At 38.1% G+C, this 25121-nt stretch overlaps 1 protein-coding gene across 4 annotated transcripts in view; it reads right to left on the reverse strand.

The window, feature by feature from the left end:
• Positions 1 to 21741, reverse strand: part of LOC106055455 (synaptotagmin-14-like) — a 98630-nt gene extending 76889 nt beyond the window's left edge. The window contains exons 1-2 of one of the 4 annotated variants that reach the window (XM_056022564.1): positions 3594 to 4036; positions 608 to 974 (exon numbers count right to left, since the gene is read on the reverse strand). In XM_056022564.1, the coding sequence (XP_055878539.1) occupies positions 608 to 743 (136 nt within the window). In that variant the 5' untranslated portion in view covers positions 744 to 974; positions 3594 to 4036. Of the gene's footprint in view, positions 1 to 607; positions 975 to 3593; positions 4037 to 14796; positions 14970 to 21574 lie in introns of those variants that run through there. The other 3 variants (XM_056022565.1, XM_056022568.1, XM_056022567.1) reach the window with 3 other exon arrangements.
• Positions 21742 to 25121: the final 3380 nt, after the last annotated feature.

Raw genomic sequence — 25121 nt, forward strand, 5'->3', positions numbered from 1 at the left:
TGTCCTGTTAACCTTTTAATACTCAAATATTCATGTATAACTACAGTGGAAACATAACAGAATTTTCGACCTAGAAAAATAAAAAACAATTTAGAGCCCCTTTTATCACTACATCGTAATACCCCTTCAGGGTATCACCAAAACTAAGCACTAAACTGTTCGCATTCGATACTCCTGTAAATTATAGGAACAGTTTTGTTCGCTTTTCCTATGCATTCGATATTTGAGTTCAAGTGTGTTAGAAAATTCAAATATAAATGTGTGTGTGTGTCACTGTGTGTCACAGTGTGTGTGTGTGTGTGAACATTCCATGGGTTCATAAAAATGGATGTAAGTCAATCATTAGGATAGTAGCTGAACACCGCTCAGAAATGTTTAACTATTACTATTACTAGGCTACATCACTGTAGGCCTACATTTGAATGACCGAATTTTGTTGTTTTAAATGGGAATCTTAATCGATTGAACAAAGCATGCTGTGCTTGTCGAAATGTATCGATTCATTGATTCTTTGCATTAATATTGGGACTGTCTGTATAAAAATGTTAAGTGAAGCTACCAGGGAACTAGCCTAGCTACCAGGGAACTAGCCTAGCTACCAGCTTACCGTCTTTGTGGCTCAACTTCCTACCACTGCTGCATTCGAGAGTTCCTTCTCCACAGTCAGCGGTTGTGGTTGTCACCAGGAACTCCAAAGTAGCGGAAATGACGTCATCAATAGCTGCTTTCCTAGTTACCGGCATTTCTTTAGTCCATGTTATAAATCCTTGTATAATTGGTTAAAAAGAAAGTAACTGTTTAATTCTGTACACACCACACGACTGAGTATGAATAGTTAGCTTAGTATGTGTTAATGAAGTCACTAACTGCCAACTTTAATATAAAGATAAATGTATGAAATTTTTTCCAAGGAAAAACAAATAGTTCCGTCATTCCACGAGTCTAACGACAAGTCTTTTAAAAACCAAAAACAGCTGAAAAGTAATCGAAACAAATACATAGAAAGATGCAAAACTAGTAAAGAGGATTATTGACAACGAAACAAAATTTAATAAGACAAGGTCAGACTTCCGGAAGTTTTGTAAGATTTCAGGATGGACTTGAACGTAATGATCCAGATGTGACCTTCTTATATGAGTCAAATGTATCGACCTTGACAAAATCACGTGATTTAGAAGATGACAGAAAGTCGCAGTTATAAAAGATATTATTTCACTCTATAGTAAGCATGGGAGGCGTGGTGGCTGAGCGGTAAAGCGTTTGACTTCCGAACCAGGGTCCGGGTTCGAATCCTGGTGAAGACAGGAATTTTTAATTTCTGGATCTTCGGGCGCATCTGAGTCCACCCAGCTCTAATGGGTACCTGACATGAGTTGGGGAAAAGTAAAGGTCGTTGTGCTGGCCACATAACACTCTCGTTAACTGTAGGCCACAGAATCAAGGTCTGAAAGGGGAACTTTACTTTTTAATATAGTAGGAATAAAAATTTAAAATAAACACAAAAGAAGAAAAAGAAAATAAATATTTTGAGTTCATTCATCTGCCAAAATCGAGAAAAGACTTAATTTGGCTCAACAGAAGTTGCTAAGATAGATTTTAGGAGTCATTTATAGAGATTGGTTCTCAAACAAGGAAATCCTGTTCCGAACTGGGAGTCGACAAATTAATGGGGAAGGGGGTTGTGACCGAGCGTTGCATGAAGATTGCGGGACATGTTCTGCAACAAAATGAATTAGGCACACCAAGAGTTGCGATGACATGGAGACCAATACGAGGAAAGCGCAAACAGGGACGTCCTCGTATTACCTGGCGCCACACCTTCATGGAGGACCTCAGAGCAAGGGACACCAGGTGGTAGGAGGCTTCAGACATTGCCAGTGACAGATCTTTGTGGAGACAGTTTGCTGCAGAATGCACCGAACGGCGCGGGAAGATTTAAGCCTAAGTAAGTAAGATTTCATTCCGATCACTAAGATTGTTTTTTTTCTAGACTAATCTAGACGGACCTGATAGTCTGATCTTACATTACTAAAAAACTGACAACCAACAAAAGTTTGTGCAGACAAAAGAACCAGATCTGACAACAGACTGAAGTTCAATTGTTCAACAAGTCAGGATTGAGAAAGTGAGATCTGGTCTTGTTGGTTAGGGACGATGAATGTACGAAATGAATAATACATGTTCACGTGTTGTATCTACCGGCTTCCATTGTTTGGACCAAACCAATCAATTGACCTCCAGCGAGGTTCCAGCTAAGTCTGATCTGCAGGGGTTCTCAACCTGTGGATCGCGACCCCCTTGGGGTCGATTTACCATTTGCCAGGGGTCGCCTAAGACCATCGAAAATATGGATTAGTATTGTCTGCTCTTCTATTGCTGTATGTGTGTGTGTGGGTGAGGATCGCGGCAAAGTGGGGGATTGTAAAAAGTGGTCGCCGAGTTTAAAAGGTTGAGAACCGCTGCTCTAATCGTTACTGTTTACAAATATGAGAAATAGATTAAACAGAGATTGTGATTAGTGAGAGTTACTTTACTGGTTACGTAATAAAAATAAGTTGCCTGATGGTGTGGTATGCGTTATGAGCTGTCGTCTCGATGGTCTCGGGTTTGAACCCCGCCCTCCGCCGTTCCCCGCTGTCTCGAGGAAGATTCGCTCTTGGATATAATATTTTCAAATCTGAAGGTAAATCCGTAACACAAAAAGCAAACAATGTCAGAACTTTTAAAATTTATCTTCATTGCTTTCTGACTTCTAAAATGTAACTACTTAGGACCCTGACTCCTAAAATGTAGCTTCATTGGTTTCTAACTTCTCAAAATGTAGCTTCATTGGTTTCATACTCCTAAAATGTAGCTTCATTGGTTTCATACTCCTAAAATGTAGCTTCATTGGTTTCATACTCCTAAAATGTAGCTTCATTGGTTTCATACTCCTAAAATGTAGCTTCATTGGTTTTTGAACATCATAGATTCCAACATTTGACACAGGTGAACATTCCTTGTAGACAATTTGACACAGGTGAACATTCCTTGTAGACAATTTGACACAGGTGAACATTCCTTGTAGACAATTTGACACAGTTGAACATTCCTTGTAGACAATTTGACACAGGTGAACATTTCTTTTAGACAATTTGACACAGGTGAACATTCCTTGTAGACAATTTGACACAGTTGAACATTCCTTGTAGACAATTTGACACAGGTGAACATTTCTTTTAGACAATTTGACACAGGTGAACATTTCTTTTAGGCAATGTCCATCGTTTAAAACCTATGTTTGAAGTTGGCAATGGATAAAAAGAAAAAGTAGAATCTCGCTATCCACCTTCCTTCGATGAAACGAAAAAATCTTTTTTTCATTTCAGAAATAACGAGTGGAGAATGACGGCCCCTTTATTCTGTAGCTTCGCGTTTTCGTTTAAGCGAACTAGCTCTTAGTAATCGATCTTTGATAGTGATGAACAGAGGAATCTTCTACATTGTCAATAGCAAAGACAGAAAGAAAGTTAAATATTATATCGCAACAGCCTGTGAACACCTGCTATACATAAGTCCATCAATACCCATTAATACTTAATGTACACTATTACCTAACAAGCAGATAACATGAAAATTTAGACAATGTACACTTTTGCCTATCACATTTTGACAATGTACACTTTTTGCCTATCACATTTTGACAATGTACACTTTTGCCTATCACATTTTGACAATGTACACTTTTCCCTATCACATTTTGACAATGTACACTTTTCCCTATCACATTTTGACAATGTACACTTTTGCCTATCACATTTTGACAATGTACACTTTTGCCTGTCACATTTTAACAATGTACACTTTTGCCTATCACTTTTTGACAATGTACACCTTTGCCTATCAAGTGATTCAAATGAAACTATTGCTAAATAAAATATAAATTAGTTTCCTAAGAAATTATCATCACATCGATAAAAAAAAGATCCAACAGCGGATTGTTTCTTTTTCCTTGACTTCTTGCCTAGTAACTAACAAGTTCCTCGATGATGACAACACATGATGATAACAGATGTCTCACTATAAAGTCACACAGTTATCTAATATCTTGAAACCAACTTTTTTTGGGGCTGATCCACACAGATGTCTTAACTCTATGACCTCCAATACGATCACGTGATTGTAACCCGATAAGTAGGACATGGATATTCAGGGAAAGATGCTCACCTTTCTGGGGCGTATTGATCTTTTGGAGTAGGTGAAGCGTGCAGGCTTAGCCAATAAGAACTTGCGTAATGATACATTTGTAATGAAGGGATGTTAGAGAAGCAACTGTATATCTTCTGACCTCGTGGAGGTAGATTAAAAGGGAGTACGATTATTAAAACAGTTTTTTCTGTTCTCTCTCTCTCTTTTTTACCCTCTCTCTCACACGCAGGAAACACTATCTTTCTTTCTCTCTTTGTTTCCATTTCTTTCTCCTTCTCTCTCTCTCTCTCTCTCTTCATCTCTCACTCTCTCTATCTCTTTCTTTCTCTCTTTGTTTCCATTTCTTTCTCCTTCTCTCTCTCTCTCTCTCTTCATCTCTCACTCTCTCTATCACTTTCTCTCTCTCTCTTTCTCTCTCTCTCTGTCTTTCTCTCTCTAATTCTCTCTTTCTCTCTCTCTTTCTCTCTCTCTCTCTTTCTCTTTCTTTCTCTCTCTTTCTCTCATTCTTTCTCTTTTTCCATTTCTCTCTCTCTTTCTCTCTTTTTCTCTCTCTCTTTCTCTTTCTTTCTCTCTCTCTTTATTTCTTTCTTTCTCTTTCTCTCTCTATCTCTTTCTCTCTCTCTTTCTCTCTCTCTTTCTCTCTCTCTCTCTGTCTTTCTCTCTCTAATTCTCTCTTTCTCTCTCTTTCTCTTGTTCTTTCTCTCTCTTTCTCTCTCTCTTTCGTTCTCTCTCTCTTTCTCTGTCTCTTTCTCTCTTTCTCTCTTTCTTTCTCTCTCTTTCTCTCTTTCTCTCTTTCTTTCTCTCTCTTTCTTTCTCTCTTTCTTTCTCTCTCTCTCTCTCTTTCTCTCTCTTTCTTTCTTTCTCTCTTTCTTTCTTTCTTTCTCTCTTTCTCTCTGTCTTTCTCTCTCTTTCTCTCTTTCTTTCTCTCTTTCTTTCTTTCTTTCTTTCTCTATCTCTTTCTCTCTCTCTCTCTCTCTACTCCTTCACTCACATACTCAGCTTCTCCGCAGAAAGAAGGCCCAGGAGATGAAGGAGTATCAGGAAATCTTTTCTCATGTGACACTAAAACCAGATATTTTACATCACTTTGACAAAAAAAGGTCATGTAAATCGCCGTGTAAAATTATACTAATTGAAGATCAGGTCATTGACAAGTTTATATTTGAAATCCATTAACACATTTGGTGTCAGCAGTCTCAAAGATAGTTTTGAACGAGTTGTCCGCAGTTTAACTGGGTATTTGTTCGCATTTTTTTACCGAGACCACTCTAAATCTTACAGTTGGTAGCACGGTCGTGGGTTAAAAATGTGTCCGCTTAAAATTTTCCCGTAAAACAATCCGAATCAGCTACATTGTGTAAACCCTAAAAAAATATTTTTTTTTGTTCCTAAATTATGTGTATAAGAATATTTTGTTTAAACGTAGAAAAATGTAATTAACTTTACAATTACTCTCAGTACATGCTTTTAGGTATAATTTTTTTTTTAAATTTATAATTTTTATTAAAGCTTTCGAAAAAGTGTAGCCCATCCACCAAATTCTTACCTTGGGCCTTCACATACTTAAATCCGGCCCTGGATAGATAGATAGATAGATAGATAAATAGATAAATAGATAGATAGATAGATAGATAGATAGATAGATAGATAGATAAAAGATAGATAGATAGATAGATAGATAGATAGATAGATAGATAGATAGATAGATAGATAGATAAATAGATAGATAGATAGATAGATAGATAGATAGATAGATAGATAGATAGATAGATAGATAGATAGATAGATAATTAGTCTTTTTTTCCATTGACTAGATTTAAAAATAGTGTCCCATACGCAAGACATTGCATATTAGTAGATATCAAGATTCACCTTTAAGTTATAATGACATGCTGGTGTGTGATCAGAATCGATGACAGCAGCGTCATGTAAGAATTAACTGACGCCAAGTGTTGATCATTTGGTGTAAGTATAGTTATCAACTGATGTAAAGTAGCACCATTTGTTGCTACAGTGTAGGCTACCTCCTCGTGTTCGATCGACGTAAATTACGACTTACAAGAGACACTTCTCTAATGATGACCTACAAGAGACACTTCTCTAATGATGACCTACAAGAGACACTTCTCTAATGATGACCTACAAGAGACACTTCTCTAATGATGACCTACAAGAGACACTTCTCTAATGATGACCTACAAGAGACACTTCTCTAATGATGACCTACAAGAGACACTTCTCTAATGATGACCTACAAGAGACACTTCTCTAATGATGACCTACAAGAGACACTTCTCTAATGATGACCTACAAGAGACACTTCTCTAATGATGACCTACAAGAGACACTTCTCTAATGATGACCTACAAGAGACACTTCTCTAATGATGACCTACAAGAGACACTTCTCTAATGATGACCTACAAGAGACACTTCTCTAATGATGACCTACAAGAGACACTTCTCTAATGATGACCTACAAGAGACACTTCTCTAATGATGACCTACAAGAGACACTTCTCTAATGATGACCTACAAGAGACACTTCTCTAATGATGACCTACAAGAGACACTTCTCTAATGATGACCTACAAGAGACACTTCTCTAATGATGACCTACAAGAGACACTTCTCTAATGATGACCTACAAGAGACACTTCTCTAATGATGACCTACAAGAGACACTTCTCTAATGATGACCTACAAGAGACACTTCTCTAATGATGACCTACAAGAGACACTTCTCTAATGATGACCTACAAGAGACACTTCTCTAATGATGACCTACAAGAGACACTTCTCTAATGATGACCTACAAGAGACACTTCTCTAATGATGACCTACAAGAGACACTTCTCTAATGATGACCTACAAGAGACACTTCTCTAATGATGACCTACACTTAGGGCGACCTAGGCGACAATTATAATGGAAATCTTTTATCTAAATCAAATAGGTGTGTTCAACTCCTTTAAAAAAAAAGACAAAGCTTTTAAAAGGGGAAGAACTGCGCACTTAAGACTAATATCTTATCTTATCTTATATAATACAGACGTTACTTCAAAAAAGAAGATGATTACGTCCTACGCGTCATGCATTTAGTCATGCAGATTAACCATTGACTTAAATTCTGCCAAGTCACTGGTTTTCCTGGCTAGCTCAGGCAACCCATTCCATGCTCTAATAGCACTAGGGAAGAAGGAGTATTTGTACAAATTTGTCCTAGCATATGGGACGAGGAAAATTTGGCATATATCTCAATAATTCCCTAATTCGATATCAAACAAAATAAGTAAATAAATAGATACAATTTTTGAGTCTGAACTTTTGAAGGAACACCGGAAACTTGTTAAGCAAAGCAAGGAAAAAAACGAAGATTAATTCATGAAAGATTGAGAAATATGTAACCAGGTCAAAACCAAGAAGTTATTGTCTCGGACTTCATGTGTTGCCTTAACCATCACAATAGGACCTCATTAGATAATTAATATCTCGAAACTCTCTTGCACCCAGACATTCACTCTGTTTCACGATACAAATTGGCCTGTTAATTGAGCAACATGTCGTGAGTAGCTTTCGCTTGTTATTTCATGTTAGCGCTGAACCTCGTCACGTGACGCAGACGACACGCGAGCATTTCAGCACGTGAGACGCCTGACGTCGACATCAAGTGCACCAATCACTGACCCTGTTATAAAGGCGTCTTAGGATTCGTAATATCGTACGTTGTATTCTATAAGCTAGTTCTGCTAATTAAAAGATTCGTTTTGGGATTTCTACATTCAATAACCAGATTTGTTTCTGAGCCCAAAGCATGTCCTCAGACTCCATACTGTTGTTGAGAACTACGAAATTATAAAAAGGAAATTAAAAAAAATACTCCAATAGAAATAAGAAAAGTTATTAGAATTTATAACAAGAAAAGTAATTTTAAATAAATTTACAATATATAAATATATCTAGATCTGGGCTATATTTAGTCTTATTTAGACTGTCAAGTGTAGTCCCCTATAATGAGGATATGTCAAAACTGCGCGCTGTAAAAGCAGTTCGTTATTTTTGAAACTTATATCTAAAACGAAGTTCGTATCAAAATTGTTTTTCAAAAACAACATTTGAATCAGTATTCTATTCATTGAGTTAGTTAATAAATGGAAAATATATTTTATAACGATCCATTGACGCTTTTACTATTGTGACCTTAGATGCAAATTTTTGTACCAATGCGCGAATCTATGAATGAAGCTTCAATTATTAATGAAGAAGTCCATGACATTTTTTAAAAAGTTACCTCCCCTGGACCATCGATAAATCTGAACGACAGTCCAGCGCGCAAACCGCACGACCAGGCAGACAGGCCACACAAAACTAATAGCGTCTTTTCCCCCTTCCCCCACTGGTCCGCATAAATAAATGGACAGTCTATAAGCATGAAAGTTGTGTTAAGCAAAAACAATAAAAAAAATATTTCCAATGATCCAATCACACACTTTTATATATTGTTAATCTAAATCTATTAAAATTAGATGCATGAATCACAATTGTTGATTATATTTCACTGGCCACGCCCCTACTGCGTCTAGAGAGTAACCAATAGTCACTAGTCCTATCACACGATCAAAAGACGAATGATCGAAATTTGATCTCTGAATGCACAGAACAGAATACAACCAGAACACAAACAGAATACAAACATCTGTGGAATGATGAAATACAGGATACAACTCTAAATCAGTTCGGACCACCAACAGGTACTATCTCACTAAAGTACTCACTGCGCGTGCAGGCAGCACTCATTAACAAATCATTAGCATACGTTTATATAGTTAAGTGTTGGCGTACTCTATAGAGGTGTGGACAGTTGACTTTGACATTGACCTAAATGCACTTTGAACTCAACCACACACACACACACACACAGAGATTACTCACAGGTACAAACACTTACACACATTTTCAGTCTGTGCCCCCTGGGGGGGGTAGTAGTGGTATGCTCCAATCAGAACTATGCCATCACGTGCCAGTTCCCACAGCTGCTCGGCTTTACAGACGCTCTTGAAATAACTAAGATACGCTATTCAAACCTTTAAAACGTTTATTGACAAGGGAAAATGGTCGTCGAGTCTACTCTCTAAGCGTCTCTATCTTCTTACTTCCTTCCCAGCGTCCCTTAACATGTCGTATTTCCTGTCTAGTTCTATCTACTCTTTTTGTTTCGAGATTAATACACACAATTACTCTAAATACATATCATAACAGTAGATACATTGTCCACATGTCACGTGTCACCACAAAACAAATTGTCGGGTCCAGTGGAACCTGAGTCTCTGTGACTTGTGGACAGAAGTTTCCAGAGGTCGTAAAGTGTCACAGGATAGATGTGGCCCGCGGTTTGCAGTTCGGACAACACTGATATAACGGATAGTAACTAACACTCCATGTCTTAGTGTTTTATGTTACAATTCTTCTTACCAGATTGCTAATTCTTAGGTTTTAAACAGAAAAAAAAAACCTGGACTAAACATTTGACTATTTGTTTATATCTTTGGAAAATTTAGCTAATTGGCCACACTGGGAAAAGTCTGATTTAACCGTTATTATTTTTCAAAATATTTTGTTAAATTCAAATTTGGTCAGAAAATCTATAACTTGAACACGCATACGTCAGCGGGTATTCCCGCATGTATTCCTTAGGTAAATAGACTCTTAGAAATACTTTGCGCACTGTCGTCTAAGTCTGGATGTATCTTATCTTATCTTATCTTATCTTATATAATACAGACGTTACTTCAAAAAAGAAGACGATTACGTCCTACGCGTCATGCATTCAGTCATGCATATTAACCAATGACTTAAATTCATTGGTCACTGGTTTTCCTGGCTAGCTCAGGCAACCCATTCCATGCACTAATAGCACTAGGGAAGAAGGAGTATTTGTACACATTTGTCCTAGCATATGGGACGAGGAATGTGACTTTATCTTTGTGTCTTTCTGAGTATTTTATTAGATTAAATAGGTCTATCGCCTATCTCACCCAGGCTGCCACCGTGGTGTTACTGGAGCCAAGTTATGCGGTATGCGCGCTGGACTGTCGTTCGGACTTGTCGATGGTCCCGGGTTCATGCCCTGCCCGCTGCCATCCCCCGTCGACCTGCGGGAGGTTTGGACTAGGAAGTAGATTATCTTCAGTTCTGAAGGAACAAACAAACAAGCATCACCACGCAAGAACCAACTAAATCTATACCATATGTCTAGATCCAGTTTTCTAATCTAGACTACTGCCCTTAAATGCTGTCTTGTCTGGATCTATCTTACGGTGATATATTACAGCATTCAACTAATACATTTATATCTGGGCTTTATAAGATTTTTTCCAAAATAAAAAAGGTGTGCGTGTGTGTGTGGGGGGGGGTGAATAATTAGGGCTTGGTAAAAAATCTAATATTTAATATTTAAATTCCAGTCAGTACTGGAAATATTAGTCAAAGCTAAACTAAGATACTAGTTCAGAACACAAATATTGCACCTCAAGTAAACATTAATGGCCAACCACTAGAAATTGTTGATCACTTTTGTTACCTTGGCTCCATCATATCCAACAACACTCTACTGGATAAAGACATTAACAACAGGATAGCCAAAGCAATGGTGACCATGTCATGGTTGCAGAAAAGAGTGTGGGACAACATATTGCTGACTAACAATACTAAAGCCTTAGTCTACCGGACCTGTGTGATGAGCACCTTGCTGTACGGAAGTGAAACATGGTCAACCTACTCATGGCAGGAAAAAAAAGCTGAATGTCTTCCACCTCCGATGCCTAAGGCGGATCTTTAAAATAAGGTGGCAAGATAAGATAACCAATGAGGAAGTGCTACGAAGAGCAGGGTGCCAGGACATCCGCTCTGTTATCAGTAGCAGACTCCTTGGCTGTCTTGGCCACGTTCTTAGAATGCCAGTAGGTCGACTTCCACAAGACATTCTGTATGCCGATCTAACAGAAGGCAGGAGAGCCGCTGGTCGTCCACTTTTACGGTATACGGATGTATGCAAACGCGACATGAAGCTCTTCAAAATCGACACTAGCAGCTGGAAAAAAAGTGTCACTGGATAGATCCACATGGAGAGAGAGCAAAAAGAAAGGGTCTCGAATTGCAGATGTCATACACAACAGAAGCTGCTAAAAGAAGGGTGAAAATGCAACGGCGGATAAGGGATAAAAATCGTCTCTCGAGACGTCAAATGCCACACAGGTAAAAAAAAACATCTCAATTTTTTTTGTAAATCTATCATTCATTGGTTAGTTAGTGCAAAGCGATCGCGATTGGTCTTTAAAAAAAAAAAAACAACAGATAGAAACTATGAAACCTAAACGCTGAAACATTAATTTAACTGACGACAAATCATCACAAAGGGCAACAGCGCTACGGTCATTATACATTCCCTTATAAATTTCCGGATCTTTTGCTACTTCATATTTTTAGTTTTCATAGCAGACGTCACGTGTCAACGTCTGAAGGTCGTCTGCTCTGTTTCCCATAAACTTTCAGAAAAAAAGATTTTATTATTTGGCTTGGGAAGCACACAAAAAAATGTCTCTGAAAAGTGTGTTCAGTTGAACTCCTGGCTGCAGGCTGTGGAAGCGTCATACTCTAGTCTAGTGTTTCCCAAACTGTGTCCAGCGGAACCATAGTGTCCCGCGAGTCCTGAAAAAGGGTTCCACAAATTACTGAAATAATTAACAAGAAGGCCACCATTGAAATAACCTCTCTTTAAAAAATAAGCAAAGTGTTCCGCTAAATACTCAGAATGTGTCAAGTGTTCCGCTAAATACTCAGAATGTGAGAAGTGTTCCGCTAAATACTCAGAATGTGAGAAGTGTTCCGCTAAATACTCAGATTGTGAGAAGTGTTCCGCTAAATACTCAGAATGTGAGAAGTGTTCCGCTAAATACTCAGAATGTGAGAAGTGTTCCGCTAAATACTCAGAATGTGAGAAGTGTTCCGCTAAATACTCAGAATGTGAGAAGTGTTCCGCTAAATACTCAGAATGTGAGAAGTGTTCCGCTAAATACTCAGAATGTGAGAAGTGTTCCGCTAAATACTCAGAATGTGAGAAGTGTTCCGCTAAATACTCAGAATGTGTCAAGTGTTCCGCTAAATACTCAGAATGTGTCAAGTGTTCCGCTAAATACTCAGAATGTGTCAAGTGTTCCGCTAAATACTCAGAATGTGTCAAGTGTTCCGCTAAATACTCAGAATGTGTCAAGTGTTCCGCTAAATACTCAGAATGTGTCAAGTGTTCCGCTAAATACTCAGAATGTGTCAAGTGTTCCGCTAAATACTCAGAATGTGTCAAGTGTTCCGCTAAATACTCAGAATGTGTCAAGTGTTCCGCTAAATACTCAGAATGTGTCAAGTGTTCCGCTAAATACTCAGAATGTGAGAAGTGTTCCGCTAAATACTCAGAATGTGAGAAGTGTTCCGCTAAATACTCAGAATGTGAGAAGTGTTCCGCTAAATAATCAGAATGTGAGAAGTGTTCCGCTAAATACTCAGAATGTGAGAAGTGTTCCGCTAAATACTCAGAATGTGAGAAGTGTTCCGCTAAATACTCAGAATGTGAGAAGTGTTCCGCTAAATACTCAGAATGTGAGAAGTGTTCCGCTAAATACTCAGAATGTGAGAAGTGTTCCGCTAAATACTCAGAATGTGTCAAGTGTTCCGCTAAATACTCAGAATGTGTCAAGTGTTCCGCTAAATACTCAGAATGTGAGAAGTGTTCCGCTAAATACTCAGAATGTGAGAAGTGTTCCGCTAAATACTCAGAATGTGAGAAGTGTTCCGCTAAATACTCAGAATGTGTCAAGTGTTCCGCTAAATACTCAGAATGTGTCAAGTGTTCCGCTAAATACTCAGAATGTGTCAAGTGTTCCGCTAAATACTCAGAATGTGAGAAGTGTTCCGCTAAATACTCAGAATGTGTCAAGTGTTCCGCTAAATACTCAGAATGTGTCAAGTGTTCCGCTAAATACTCAGAATGTGTCAAGTGTTCCGCTAAATACTCAGAATGTGTCAAGTGTTCCGCTAAATACTCAGAATGTGTCAAGTGTTCCGCTAAATACTCAGAATGTGTCAAGTGTTCCGCTAAATACTCAGAATGTGTCAAGTGTTCCGCTAAATACTCAGAATGTGTCAAGTGTTCCGCTAAATACTCAGAATGTGTCAAGTGTTCCGCTAAATACTCAGAATGGGAGAAGTGTTCCGCTAAATACTCAGAATGTGAGAAGTGTTCCGCTAAATACTCAGAATGTGAGAAGTGTTCCGCTAAATACTCAGAATGTGAGAAGTGTTCCGCTAAATACTCAGAATGTGAGAAGTGTTCCGCTAAATACTCAGAATGTGAGAAGTGTTCCGCTAAATACTCAGAATGTGAGAAGTGTTCCGCTAAATACTCAGAATGTGTCAAGTGTTCCGCTAAATACTCAGAATGTGTCAAGTGTTCCGCTAAATACTCAGAATGTGTCAAGTGTTCCGCTAAATACTCAGAATGTGTCAAGTGTTCCGCTAAATACTCAGAATGTGAGAAGTGTTCCGCTAAATACTCAGAATGTGAGAAGTGTTCCGCTAAATACTCAGAATGTGAGAAGTGTTCCGCTAAATACTCAGAATGTGAGAAGTGTTCCGCTAAATACTCAGAATGTGTCAAGTGTTCCGCTAAATACTCAGAATGTGTCAAGTGTTCCGCTAAATACTCAGAATGTGTCAAGTGTTCCGCTAAATACTCAGAATGTGTCAAGTGTTCCGCTAAATACTCAGAATGTGTCAAGTGTTCCGCTAAATACTCAGAATGTGTCAAGTGTTCCGCTAAATACTCAGAATGTGTCAAGTGTTCCGCTAAATACTCAGAATGTGTCAAGTGTTCCGCTAAATACTCAGAATGTGAGAAGTGTTCCGCTAAATACTCAGAATGTGTCAAGTGTTCCTCTAAATACTCAGAATGTGCGAAGTGTTCCGCTAAATACTCAGAATGTGTCAAGTGTTCCTCTAAATACTCAGAATGTGTCAAGTGTTCCGCTAAATACTCAGAATGTGTCAAGTGTTCCGTTAAGGAAAAAGTTTGGGAGCCACTGCTCTAGACTGAAACGTGGGTTTGAAACATCTCGCACAAGTTTGTTATAGACGAGTCTATGTCATAGCTAGATGATTTTGTTATACGTAAGCTCTAAGATGAGTTTACTCTACATGAGATCTATGATTATGCTGATGAAAACGCACGAATCGATCAACGAACTAACTAATCATTTAACGAATAAATGGTAATTAATTATTTATTTTTCTGTAGAAAAAAAAGGAGGTAAATCTTGCAGTATTGATATTTTGCACTAATTGTGCGATTATTTCCCTTATATAAACGCTGTTTTAAAAGTATTTTTAGCGGCCCCCGAAAGGGGAAAAGACGCTATTAGTTTTGTGCGAAATGTCTGTCCGTCTGTCCGTCAGTCCCGTTTAGATCTCGTAAACTAGAATCTATATAATGTCAATGTTAAATTTGTTTCTTGAGGTCTTCGTTAAGTTCAAGTGGCGTACAAATAAAATAGTGACTTACTTTTCCCGTGCATCACTTATTTAACCGCCGTCGTGACATCCTCGTTGGATCCTCCTCCAGATGTATCCATAGCAACGGCCAAATAGTAGAACTGTACACCCAAAACCGTGTACTATTCTCGTGATCTCAACCAGAGAGTTTGTACACCGTGAATTTGAAGTCGTAAATTGAAAACGGTGCAACACGTCTCCGTGACACTGGTCTCCGTGACACTGGTCTCCGTGACACTGGTCTCCGTGACACTGGTCTCCGTGACACTGGTCTCCGTGACACTGGTCTCCGTGACACTGGTCTCCGTGACACTGGTCTCCGTGACACTGGTCTCCGTGACACTGGTCTCCGTGACACTGGTCTCCGTGACACTGGTCTCCGTGACACTGGTCTCCGTGACACTGGTCTCCGTGACACTGGTCTCCGTGACACTGGTCTCCGTGACACTGGTCTCCGTGACACTGGTCTCCGTGACACTGGTCTCCGTGACACTGGTCTCCGTGACACTGGTCTCCGTGACACTGGTCTCCGTGACACTGGTCTCCGTGACACTGGTCTCCGTGACACTGGTCCTAACGTACTCTATATGAAAGATAACGACAGGAGTCTAACACTGTGGCTGCCCTTGGCTCATTATAGATACCAGCGCATACCCAGAAAAACGTTCAACCAGAAGCCAAGATATATTGAATTCTAGAGCCGTTAAATATTCATCATCTATATTATAGGCACCCCCTTTTTTTTTTTTCAAGAAACCATATTGATTTCTCAATCGATATGTTGGATGAGTTCGATGAGTCTCAAACAACCAGGCGCGGCTTGTAGTTTGAGAACCACGATTATCATGGAAACATCTGGGGGAAGGGTGGGGGCTAACCGTCAACGAATTCTAATGATAAGCAAATGTTAACGCTAAAATATCGTCTGCTTTTTTTTTTGTGACACTATTTGTAACGAAAACGTTGGTTTTGGCTTTGTTTAGTTTGAAGAGGTGGCTGCTGTGGTTGACTTTTTTTGTTGCTTTAGTAGCTGTTTTTGTACACAGTAGTTGTTGTTGTACACAGTAGTTGTTGTTGTACACAGTAGTTGTTGTACACAATAGTTGTTGTTGTACACAGTAGTTGTTGTTGTACACAGTAGTTGTTGTTGTACACAGTAGTTGTTGTACACCGTAGTTGTTGTTGTACACAGTAGTTGTTGTTATACACCGTAGTTGTTGTTGTACACAGTAGTTGTTGTTATACACCGTAGTTGTTGTTGTACACAGTAGTTGTTGTTATACACCGTAGTTGTTGTTGTACACAGTAGTTGTTGTTGTACACAGTAGTTGTTGTTGTACACAGTAGTTGTTGTTGTACACAGTAGTTGTTGTTGTACACCGTAGTTGTTGTTATACACCGTAGTTGTTGTTGTACACAGTAGTTGTTGTTGTACAGAGTAGTTGTTGTTGTACACAGTAGTTGTTGTTGTACACAGTAGTTGTTGTTGTACACAGTAGTTGTTGTTATACACCGTAGTTGTTGTTGTACACAGTAGTTGTTGTTGTACACAGTAGTTGTTGTTGTACACAGTAGTTGTTGTTGTACACAGTAGTTGTTGTTGTACACAGTAGTTGTTGTTATACACCGTAGTTGTTGTTATACACAGTAGTTGTTGTTGTACACAGTAGTTGTTGTTGTACAGAGTAGTTGTTGTTGTACACAGTAGTTGTTGTTGTACAGAGTAGTTGTTGTTGTACACAGTAGTTGTTGTTGTACACAGTAGTTGTTGTTGTACACAGTAGTTGTTGTTGTACAGAGTAGTTGTTGTTGTACACAGTAGTTGTTGTTGTACACCGTAGTTGATGTGGCTTTTTTGTGTATTTTCAAGGTTGTAGATGTTTTCTGTATTAGTGATAGTTGTATGTATATAGTTGGTGTTTTTTTTACAAGCTTATATCAACTCCCTCTGCCTGTCTGTCTGTCCGTCTGTTTCGTACAAAAATTGAGCATGTTATTTCTGTCAAACCCATTCTCGAATTAAGTTGGGTAGAAGCCAGAGAACATTAGGGCACTGTCACAAACAACGATCCGACAAACGCAGCCTCGCACAAAACCAGCAGCCTCACAAACCAGTTATACAAACAGTCTCAGAAAGCGACGGTCCCTCAAACTAACTGTATGATTATTTTGATTTACTGACTTGTATGAAACTTAATCTTCAGTGTTGTTAATGCATGTATTTATTACATTTTTGGTATTGGTAATATTTGTGACATAATCTTCATGTTGGTAATAATTGTGACATAGTCTTGTGTGATACAATCTTCATAATAATAATAATAATAATAATCTTTATTATCCGTATGGAAATTTGTCTTACAATTTGTGCATTACACCAAACAAAAAAACATTATAACTATAAGAAACCAAAGTGTACATTCACACCAGTCTCACTCATAATTTACATGTGACAAAGTTTATACCAGATTGTTCTTATTTAATGATTTGATTGCCAGGGGAACAAAAGAGTGTTTGTGTCTGTTTGTCTTTGCTATCGGTGTCTTGTATCTCTTTTGTGATGGTAAAATCACAAAATCCTGACACAAAGGGTGATTCTTTATTTCGAGGATCTTGTTTGTTTTTTGCCAATGATTTTGCCAGCAGCATTTAGGATTCTATAAAGTTTATTTTTTTTTTTAATGCTCAGATTGCCATACCAGGCGGTGATATTGAAACTTAAAATATTGCAGATGTGAGCGTGATAAAACATAGCCAAGGCCTTTTCGCTAACATTAAACGAGGACAGTTTTCTTAGTAATCGTAATCTTTGCTGCCCTTTTTTGCTGATATAATCAGTATTTGCAGTAAAATTTAGTTTATTGTCTAGAATAGTACCCAGGTATTAAAAGGTTTGCACAATTTTAATAGTCTCTCCAGCTACAGAAACAATATCATTTTCCTTCCTGTCCCTACGAAAATCGATTATCATTTCTTTGTTTTTTTTTACATTTAACAATAAAAAATGTTGGTAATACTTGTGACAAGGTCTTTCTATTGGTAGTAATTGTGACATAGTCTTATGTGACAGTATCTTTATGTTAATAAGGTTTGTGACATTGTCTTCATGTGACATTGACGTTGGTAATGTTTGTGGTCACGAAGCTTAACACTTTTAAAAAAAAAAAATCACGACCCATATTTCTACATTGACTTCTACTTGTGATACAAATACCATCCCACCCAGAGGCAATACCAAAAGTTAACTCCAGTAAATGAGTGAGAAATCAAGGGAACAAACTCAAATAATCCATCTCAATGAACAAGTACCAGATAGCACTTCTTACGACTCCCAATACACAGACTATAAAAATTCCTGTATCGATACTTAATAAAGTAGATCGTCTTTTTTCAATACAGTCTTATGTTTAAAACAAAAAAAGGTCCTTATCATCTATATATTTCTGTATTTAAGTCTATTATATAGGTTTGGCTGGAAAAACAATGATGTCATCTAAGAGCAATACATGGTCGTTTCATATGAACGATCCAATTCAAGAATTCGATTCTTTCATATCGCCCGACTAAAATTGAGATCTCGATATTTTGATCAAGCTCTTGATTCATAACGTCCCTAAGGGCTAGGCGAAATTCATTTGGCACCGTAGTAATCTAATATCATAGAGAATGGGCTACATTGTTGGATCCCTTGTGTCATGGGCTTTAAAGTCTGTATTTGATGATAATACCTAGGTAAGTGTTGACGCCTGGTAACAGCGAGCTGAAAGAATGGTTTGATTTAAGAACACTAGAAATAAGAGTTACGTCTAAGATGTAATACTGAAGTGTATTCATTAAACTACTTCAAAAATAAATTTCGCAATATGCCTAAGCGGTCAGCTTCTATCCACTGAGATTAGAACCAATACCTATTGTTCTAGAAGGCCTGAACACTGACCTGCAACGTCACAGCCTATGGGCAGTTTAGACCAATAGCTTGGATGCAACGTCACAGGTCTGTACGACTTATTTCCGTTGCAGATTTGTGTTGAGACTGCTAGAACAGCAAGATTTAAATCCTCATGTATTCCAGTGTTAGTCAGGGTGTTTCAATGTCATTAGTAGTCCTCCGAGAGGTACATAGCAGCCCCCATTTATCAAGCGCTGGTTGTGTCTGCTGTTGTGTAGATCTAAATTGTTCGTATTTGCGTCGATGTTGTTATTGTTATGCAGTAATGCAGATGAGTTTTCTTATTCCATAAGCTAGAAAAAATGTGTACAATTGCTTCTTCTTCCCTTGTTCTATTAGAGAATGGCATGGGTTGCCTGAATCAGCCAGGAAAACCAACGACTTACCAGATATCAAGTCATTGATTAACATGCATGACTAGATTGACACATGAAATGCTCAGGAAGTAGATATCTTTGTTTGAAGTAACGTCGGTAATAGATGAGATAACATACGAAAAAAAGGTTGCCACTGGGTTAGGGTTAGTCATTCTTTAGGTTCGGAACCGAAGGCATTGCATTTTATTAATGTAAATGTGTACAACTTTAGTCAAACCTAATTTCCATTTGTTTAAACCCATGAGATTATCTTATCATCATCATCTGCCCCTTGACATTCCTCATAGGGATGCAGTGAAAGTTCGCGAAACCAAATCTTCCATTTTCGCGGGCAGCAGCTGTTCTTAGCTAGATTATTAAGAGAGTTGCCGGTCCATTCTCTTATGTCGTCCAGCCAGGTTTCTATTTGGATGACCCTTTCTTCATGCTCCCTCCACTGGACCTTGAAGAATGACTTTTGACGGTGATTCATAGCTCTCTCTCTTTCTCTCTCTTTTCTCTCTCTTTCTCTCTCTCTCTCTTTCTCTCTCTCTTTCTCTATCTCTTTCTCTCTTTCTCTTTCTCTATCTCTCTCTCAACCTAGCCCTAACCCTACACTGTAGACTGGTGACATAAGGTCGTTGTACCGGCTATATGGTGTTGATGTATTTGAATATTTAAAATTTTCTTTAATTTATTGATCGATGGGAGATTTTCACGATAAACTAGACTAGGTCAAGGACACTCAGTTAACTTCCATGTCGCCAACCAAATAAAGAGCTTAAACATTTGAATTATGTAGTGTTGAAAAGGGCAACAAGTTTTTTTTTTTTTTTTTTTTTCTGCTCTGCACGCCGGATACACCAATAAGTTAGCTACTTATAGTTATTCCACCAATAGTGCATTGCGACGCATAGCTCACAATGATAAATATATTCCTTTCAGAATGATCATCATAATTCTACACTTGAGAACATGGTCTTTCTAGGTCACTGCCAAGATCGACAATCGTTTAAAGGAAACAATTTTTTTTTGTAGTCTCCCTTTAACTATCATATTAAGGAATGGCAGGACTACGGTAGTACCGTTTAACTGGCTGGCGGTAGGAATAAATCAGTATTACTATTTTAATAGTAGATGATCTTTGTAATGGTTACGTGCTAGACAAGAAGCAAATGATCATTGTTCCGTATTCACGGCAGATCAGAAAAATGGTTATTCGGATGACAAGATAGTTTATATTATCTAAGGGAAAGAACTCCATACTTACAACTTAATCTCTCATTAATGTAGAGGCTGGTTCCCTTATTCGATTTCAAACAAAATAATTAATTACCTAATTAAAATAATAATAATTTTTTTCTTTAATATAGAACAAAGGGAGATAAACCCTCCCATTTTAAGATAAATGGCAGTAATTAGTTGTTTTTTTTCTCTTTTTAAAGCTTTGTTGTTGTTTTTTTAAAGTGATCTTTTTTGTTTTGTTCTGTTTCTTTACCTTAACCAAAAATTCTAAAGCTATACATTTTTATTCAGACCTTTGACGACCACTTAATGATACTTAATTTTTCACGACTTTTATTGATACCGTTTCCATGTCTATAAACCAAAGAATATAGAAACATGCATACAGTGTCATACACTGTGACCAGTCTGAACACATATTTACAATATTTGTACATTAACATCCAGTCTAAGGAGATTCCCAGGAGTGAGGTGACGTAAGAACCTTCCACGCTACAGACTCCACTCAGGTACATGAAAGTGTTCAGTGTCCTGGGTTTTAAAACCCAGATGTCCAGTATGGAGGCTTTCCTGTTGGGCTCTGTCGTTCAAATCATTCTTTGATTCTACACCAATCTACACATCATTAAGCCGGGTGTCATACTGTAACATGCAACCATTGTGTAGTTAATCAGATTATGCTGTGATGTAACCAGTGTGTTATTAACCGATAATGCTGTGATGTAACCAGTGTGTTATTAACCGATAATGCTGTGATGTAACCAGTGTGTGATTAAGCTGATACTCTTATGGTGTGGCATCGATATGTTTTGATGTCAGTTCTAGACTGTTAAGCAGTGTGTCACGTGTTGTGTCACGTGTTGTGTCGTGATATGTAAACACTTACCAGCAGTGCCTTTTTTTTTTTTGTGACGGTTTGCACCAGAACGGCGTACCGGCACCTTTTTCAATTTGGGGAAAAAATATGACTTTTCTTGTATTTTAATGTTTATTATTAATTTATTAGTAGTTAAAAGTAACGCAATCCATTACTTAGTACCGCATTTTTTAGCACTGCTTACCGTTGCTTACCAGTATTGTAAAGTGTCATGTGACTAATTTGTCTTATGTTGATGTAAAGCTGTTGCCTGTGTGTCTGCTCTTGTGTTTAATCCAAAGCTTATATTAACTCACCATGCCAGGCCCGCGGACCTTAGTTTAGGCATCACAATAAGAACGTAAATGCTAAATATACTTACGTGGCATGTCCTAATTAGTTAATGTGTCCCTGAATTGTTAAGGGCTGCCTCACACGTCACCATGGTAACTTCCGATTACATGCATTGCTGTAGGTGTCCTTTAACTCTTTCTCTCCGTAATTATTTACAACATTCTGGTGGAATCAACGATGGTATCGTGAGTTAGGAGAGAAAGAGTTAACTCTAAAGATTTTTGCCAGGCATTATCACAGGACACTACAATCTCTTTTTGATGGCAATAAATGTGTAATTATGACGTCATTGTTATATGTGCTCATAATATCAGAATTTCGTTGTTGTTTCTCTGGCCTACCTCGAAATGATCAGAATAAATAAATCCAGAGTTATTTCGTAAGTTGAACTCTTCCGTTAATAAGTTAATGAAATCTATTTACAATGTAAATGTTCCTAAAATCTAGCAAATACCAAAATACAGCCAAATATTAAGAACATATAAATACTTGAAGAATTACGCCCCTTGCGTGTTCGCACACATCGTCTGCCGATCGTTTGGTAAATTTATTTTTTAATTGTTTCGTGCTTAGACAAATTAAAACATGTTCCCAATAATCTTTGTTTTAAAGTGCGTCTGCAAATATTGGAGAGTTTCGCGGTCTTTGTTTGCACCTGATTTTTAGGATTAGGTTTTAAGTTGGGTTTTTTTCTTAAGGAAAGAAAAGCACAAGAAAATGATATTTTCTTAATCTTATAAATTATAGACGATGTTTCGAAAGAGAAGATAATTACGTCCTAAGCGTTTCAAGTGTTAATCTAATCATGCATATTAACCCTTTAGATGCGTGTTGGTAGTTTAGCCTCTAAACATGAATATAGTAATTTCCTTTTGTATGTCTTCATCGTAAAACAGTTCAGCACTTTAAGGGTTAATCAGTGACTTAAACTTTGCCAATTCGTTGATTTGCCTGTCTGATTCAGGAAAATATTAGGAAACCTATTCCATGCTCTAACGGCACTAAGGAAGAAGGAACACTTGTAAGAATGTGTTCTAGGATATGGGAAAATATGGAAATTAAGAAAATGAGAAATGTATATAATGGAAGCTAAAGAAAAAAGAGGCCTTCCTTCAGGGAACAGTACCAGGAAGAAGAAGAAGAAGAAGAGGAAGACAGAGAAAGTGGTGTGAAGACAACATTAAAGAATGAACGGGCCTGCCATTGAAAGAGGTTCTATCCAAGGCAAAAGACAGAGATGAATGGAGAAAGACGGTTGACAAATCTTGTATGGTGCCCCAACTGCCCAACAGACTAAGTAATAGGTGAAGGGGAAAGAAAAAAAAAGTAAGAGAAGGAAATGTGGAAGATTGGCAGCGAATTCTGCAATAAACTAGGAAGTTGAACAATTGTCAAGTACACTCTACTGAAAGATCACTGCTGCCAACTAAAAAAATACAAATTACTTCGCGCTATTAGCGACAAAGTTTATACATAGATAAATCCATTCCTCTGTTTTACATGTATTTGGGTGTTCCTTTAGAATTGAAGATTATTGCATTCTACCCCAAACCCCCCGCCCCTAACGAAAAGGGTGGGATGGCGACGGTCTGGGCCTTTCAAACGTGTCCACACTGCATAGCACACGGCCAGGCTGATATTCACAGTCACGGTGCTGAAAATACCACATATGTTATTATATGGCTTCATAAAATACATTGTTTATCCACACTTCCGTATTTCGCACGCCGGATACACCAAAAATGTTGCTATTTATAGACTTCCCTCCATTTATGAAAATCGCCTATTCGTCAATATAGAATATATGTAACCCGCACAGATACAGATATACCTAGCTCACTGGTACAAATAAGGTCCATAACTAAACATAAACTAGTGGACACTAAACTACGATGAAGACACCTTTATTTACTGAAAATAATAAACTTGTTTTATTTTATGGTCTGAATAATGTCCTCCTGACAAAAAAAACTTTAGTTATCTCCCTTTTCAGATCCAGATCATGTGATTTGAATGAAAGAATACGCAGCCAATGAAATCACAGAAAATCGCTGAATGAAATTCCGTTCCCAGACATGCAACATGTCTAGCACAATGGCGGTGTCAGCACCAGACTATTGCGACATAGTGCACAACAACTGGACATTGTGAGTTTTATGTTCAGCGAATACTCTCTCTATCTCTCTCTCTCTGTCTCTCTCTCTCTCTGGCTCTTCCGCTCGTGTTCTTTCACTGGCTCTCATGTATTCTTTTTCCCTCCTACAGGAACCGAAGACAAACCCTTGATCCCACACACGCACTCGCACAAAGACACACAAGCGTGAAATCACACTTCTTTAGTACAGAAAACATAATTAGCTATCAGTATTTCTACTGATCCGGACAAACAAACCAGAGAAAGAGAAGGGAATGGAAAAAAAAAAAGATGTCTCGAGGCTAGCCCATGAAGTGATGACGTCAATTGAGGCTTTTTTTTTTTTAAATCAATTCCCTACTTTAAGAACACATTTCAGTGACACATTATTCTAAGTGGAACTGTTGAGTTTATTTTAGTCAAAATGCGGCTTAATCAGACAGATTTGTAGTGATTAGCGGAGAATATGATAGCGGTTCCCATTTTATAGGTCGATACCTCAATTGAATGTATTTTAGAGGGTTCCCCAAATCGGTTGACATTTATGTAGTAAATATTAAAACAATACTTGCCTTATTAAAATAACCATCAAACTATTTGTACAAAGCTTATATCAACTCACATTGTCTGTCTGGTAAAAAGTTTGAACACGTTATTTCTCCCTTCACACAGTCTCGGATCAAGTTGAAACTTTGCACAATTATTCATTAGCAAAGACAATACATATACATGGATCATTTTTTTAAAATGAACCAATTTGTCGATTAACCCTTTAAGGGCCTTGCGATCTATGGGGGAGGGGGGCAGATGAAATTAAGGTCATCAGTCTTTGTTGCCCACGGCTGACAAGGATGTCATAAGGCCAGCATAATGACCAACAGCCTTAATTTTCCCCAACTTACGTCAGGTACCCATGAGAGTTGGAGGGTCTTAAGGGCGTCTTAAAAATCCCGAAATTCAAAATCTTAGTCCTCACCGGGATTTGAGACCGCTCGGTTCGGAAGCCAAGCACTTTAATATTCAGTCTTATAAAAGCTAATTTAAATACAATATTTATACTATTTCACCAGAAAAAAAATTTATGGTAAAATAGGCATCACTATTACAATGTGAATTATGAATGATGTGAATTAGAAAATGTTGTAAAGAAGATGTCTCTCGATTGGGATGCTAAGCTGAGTGGCAAAAACCGCTTTGCTGGATTGTGTTGCGCGGTGGCCGAGTGGCTAAGCGCTTGGCTCCGAACCTGGTGTCATGGGTTCGAATTTCAGTGAAGACAAGGATTTTGAATATCGGGAATATCCTTGGCCCTGAGCCCATCCCACTTCAACAGCTACCCGACTTTAGTTAAGGGAAGTAAAGGCGGTCGGCCGTTCCGCTGGCCACATGACACCCTGCTCGTTAACCGTTGGGCAAAGAAACAGATGACCTTAGCATCATC

The sequence above is a fragment of the Biomphalaria glabrata genome, chromosome 3 (assembly GCF_947242115.1).
Source record: "Biomphalaria glabrata chromosome 3, xgBioGlab47.1, whole genome shotgun sequence".
In the NCBI taxonomy this organism is placed as follows: Eukaryota; Metazoa; Mollusca; class Gastropoda; family Planorbidae; genus Biomphalaria; species Biomphalaria glabrata.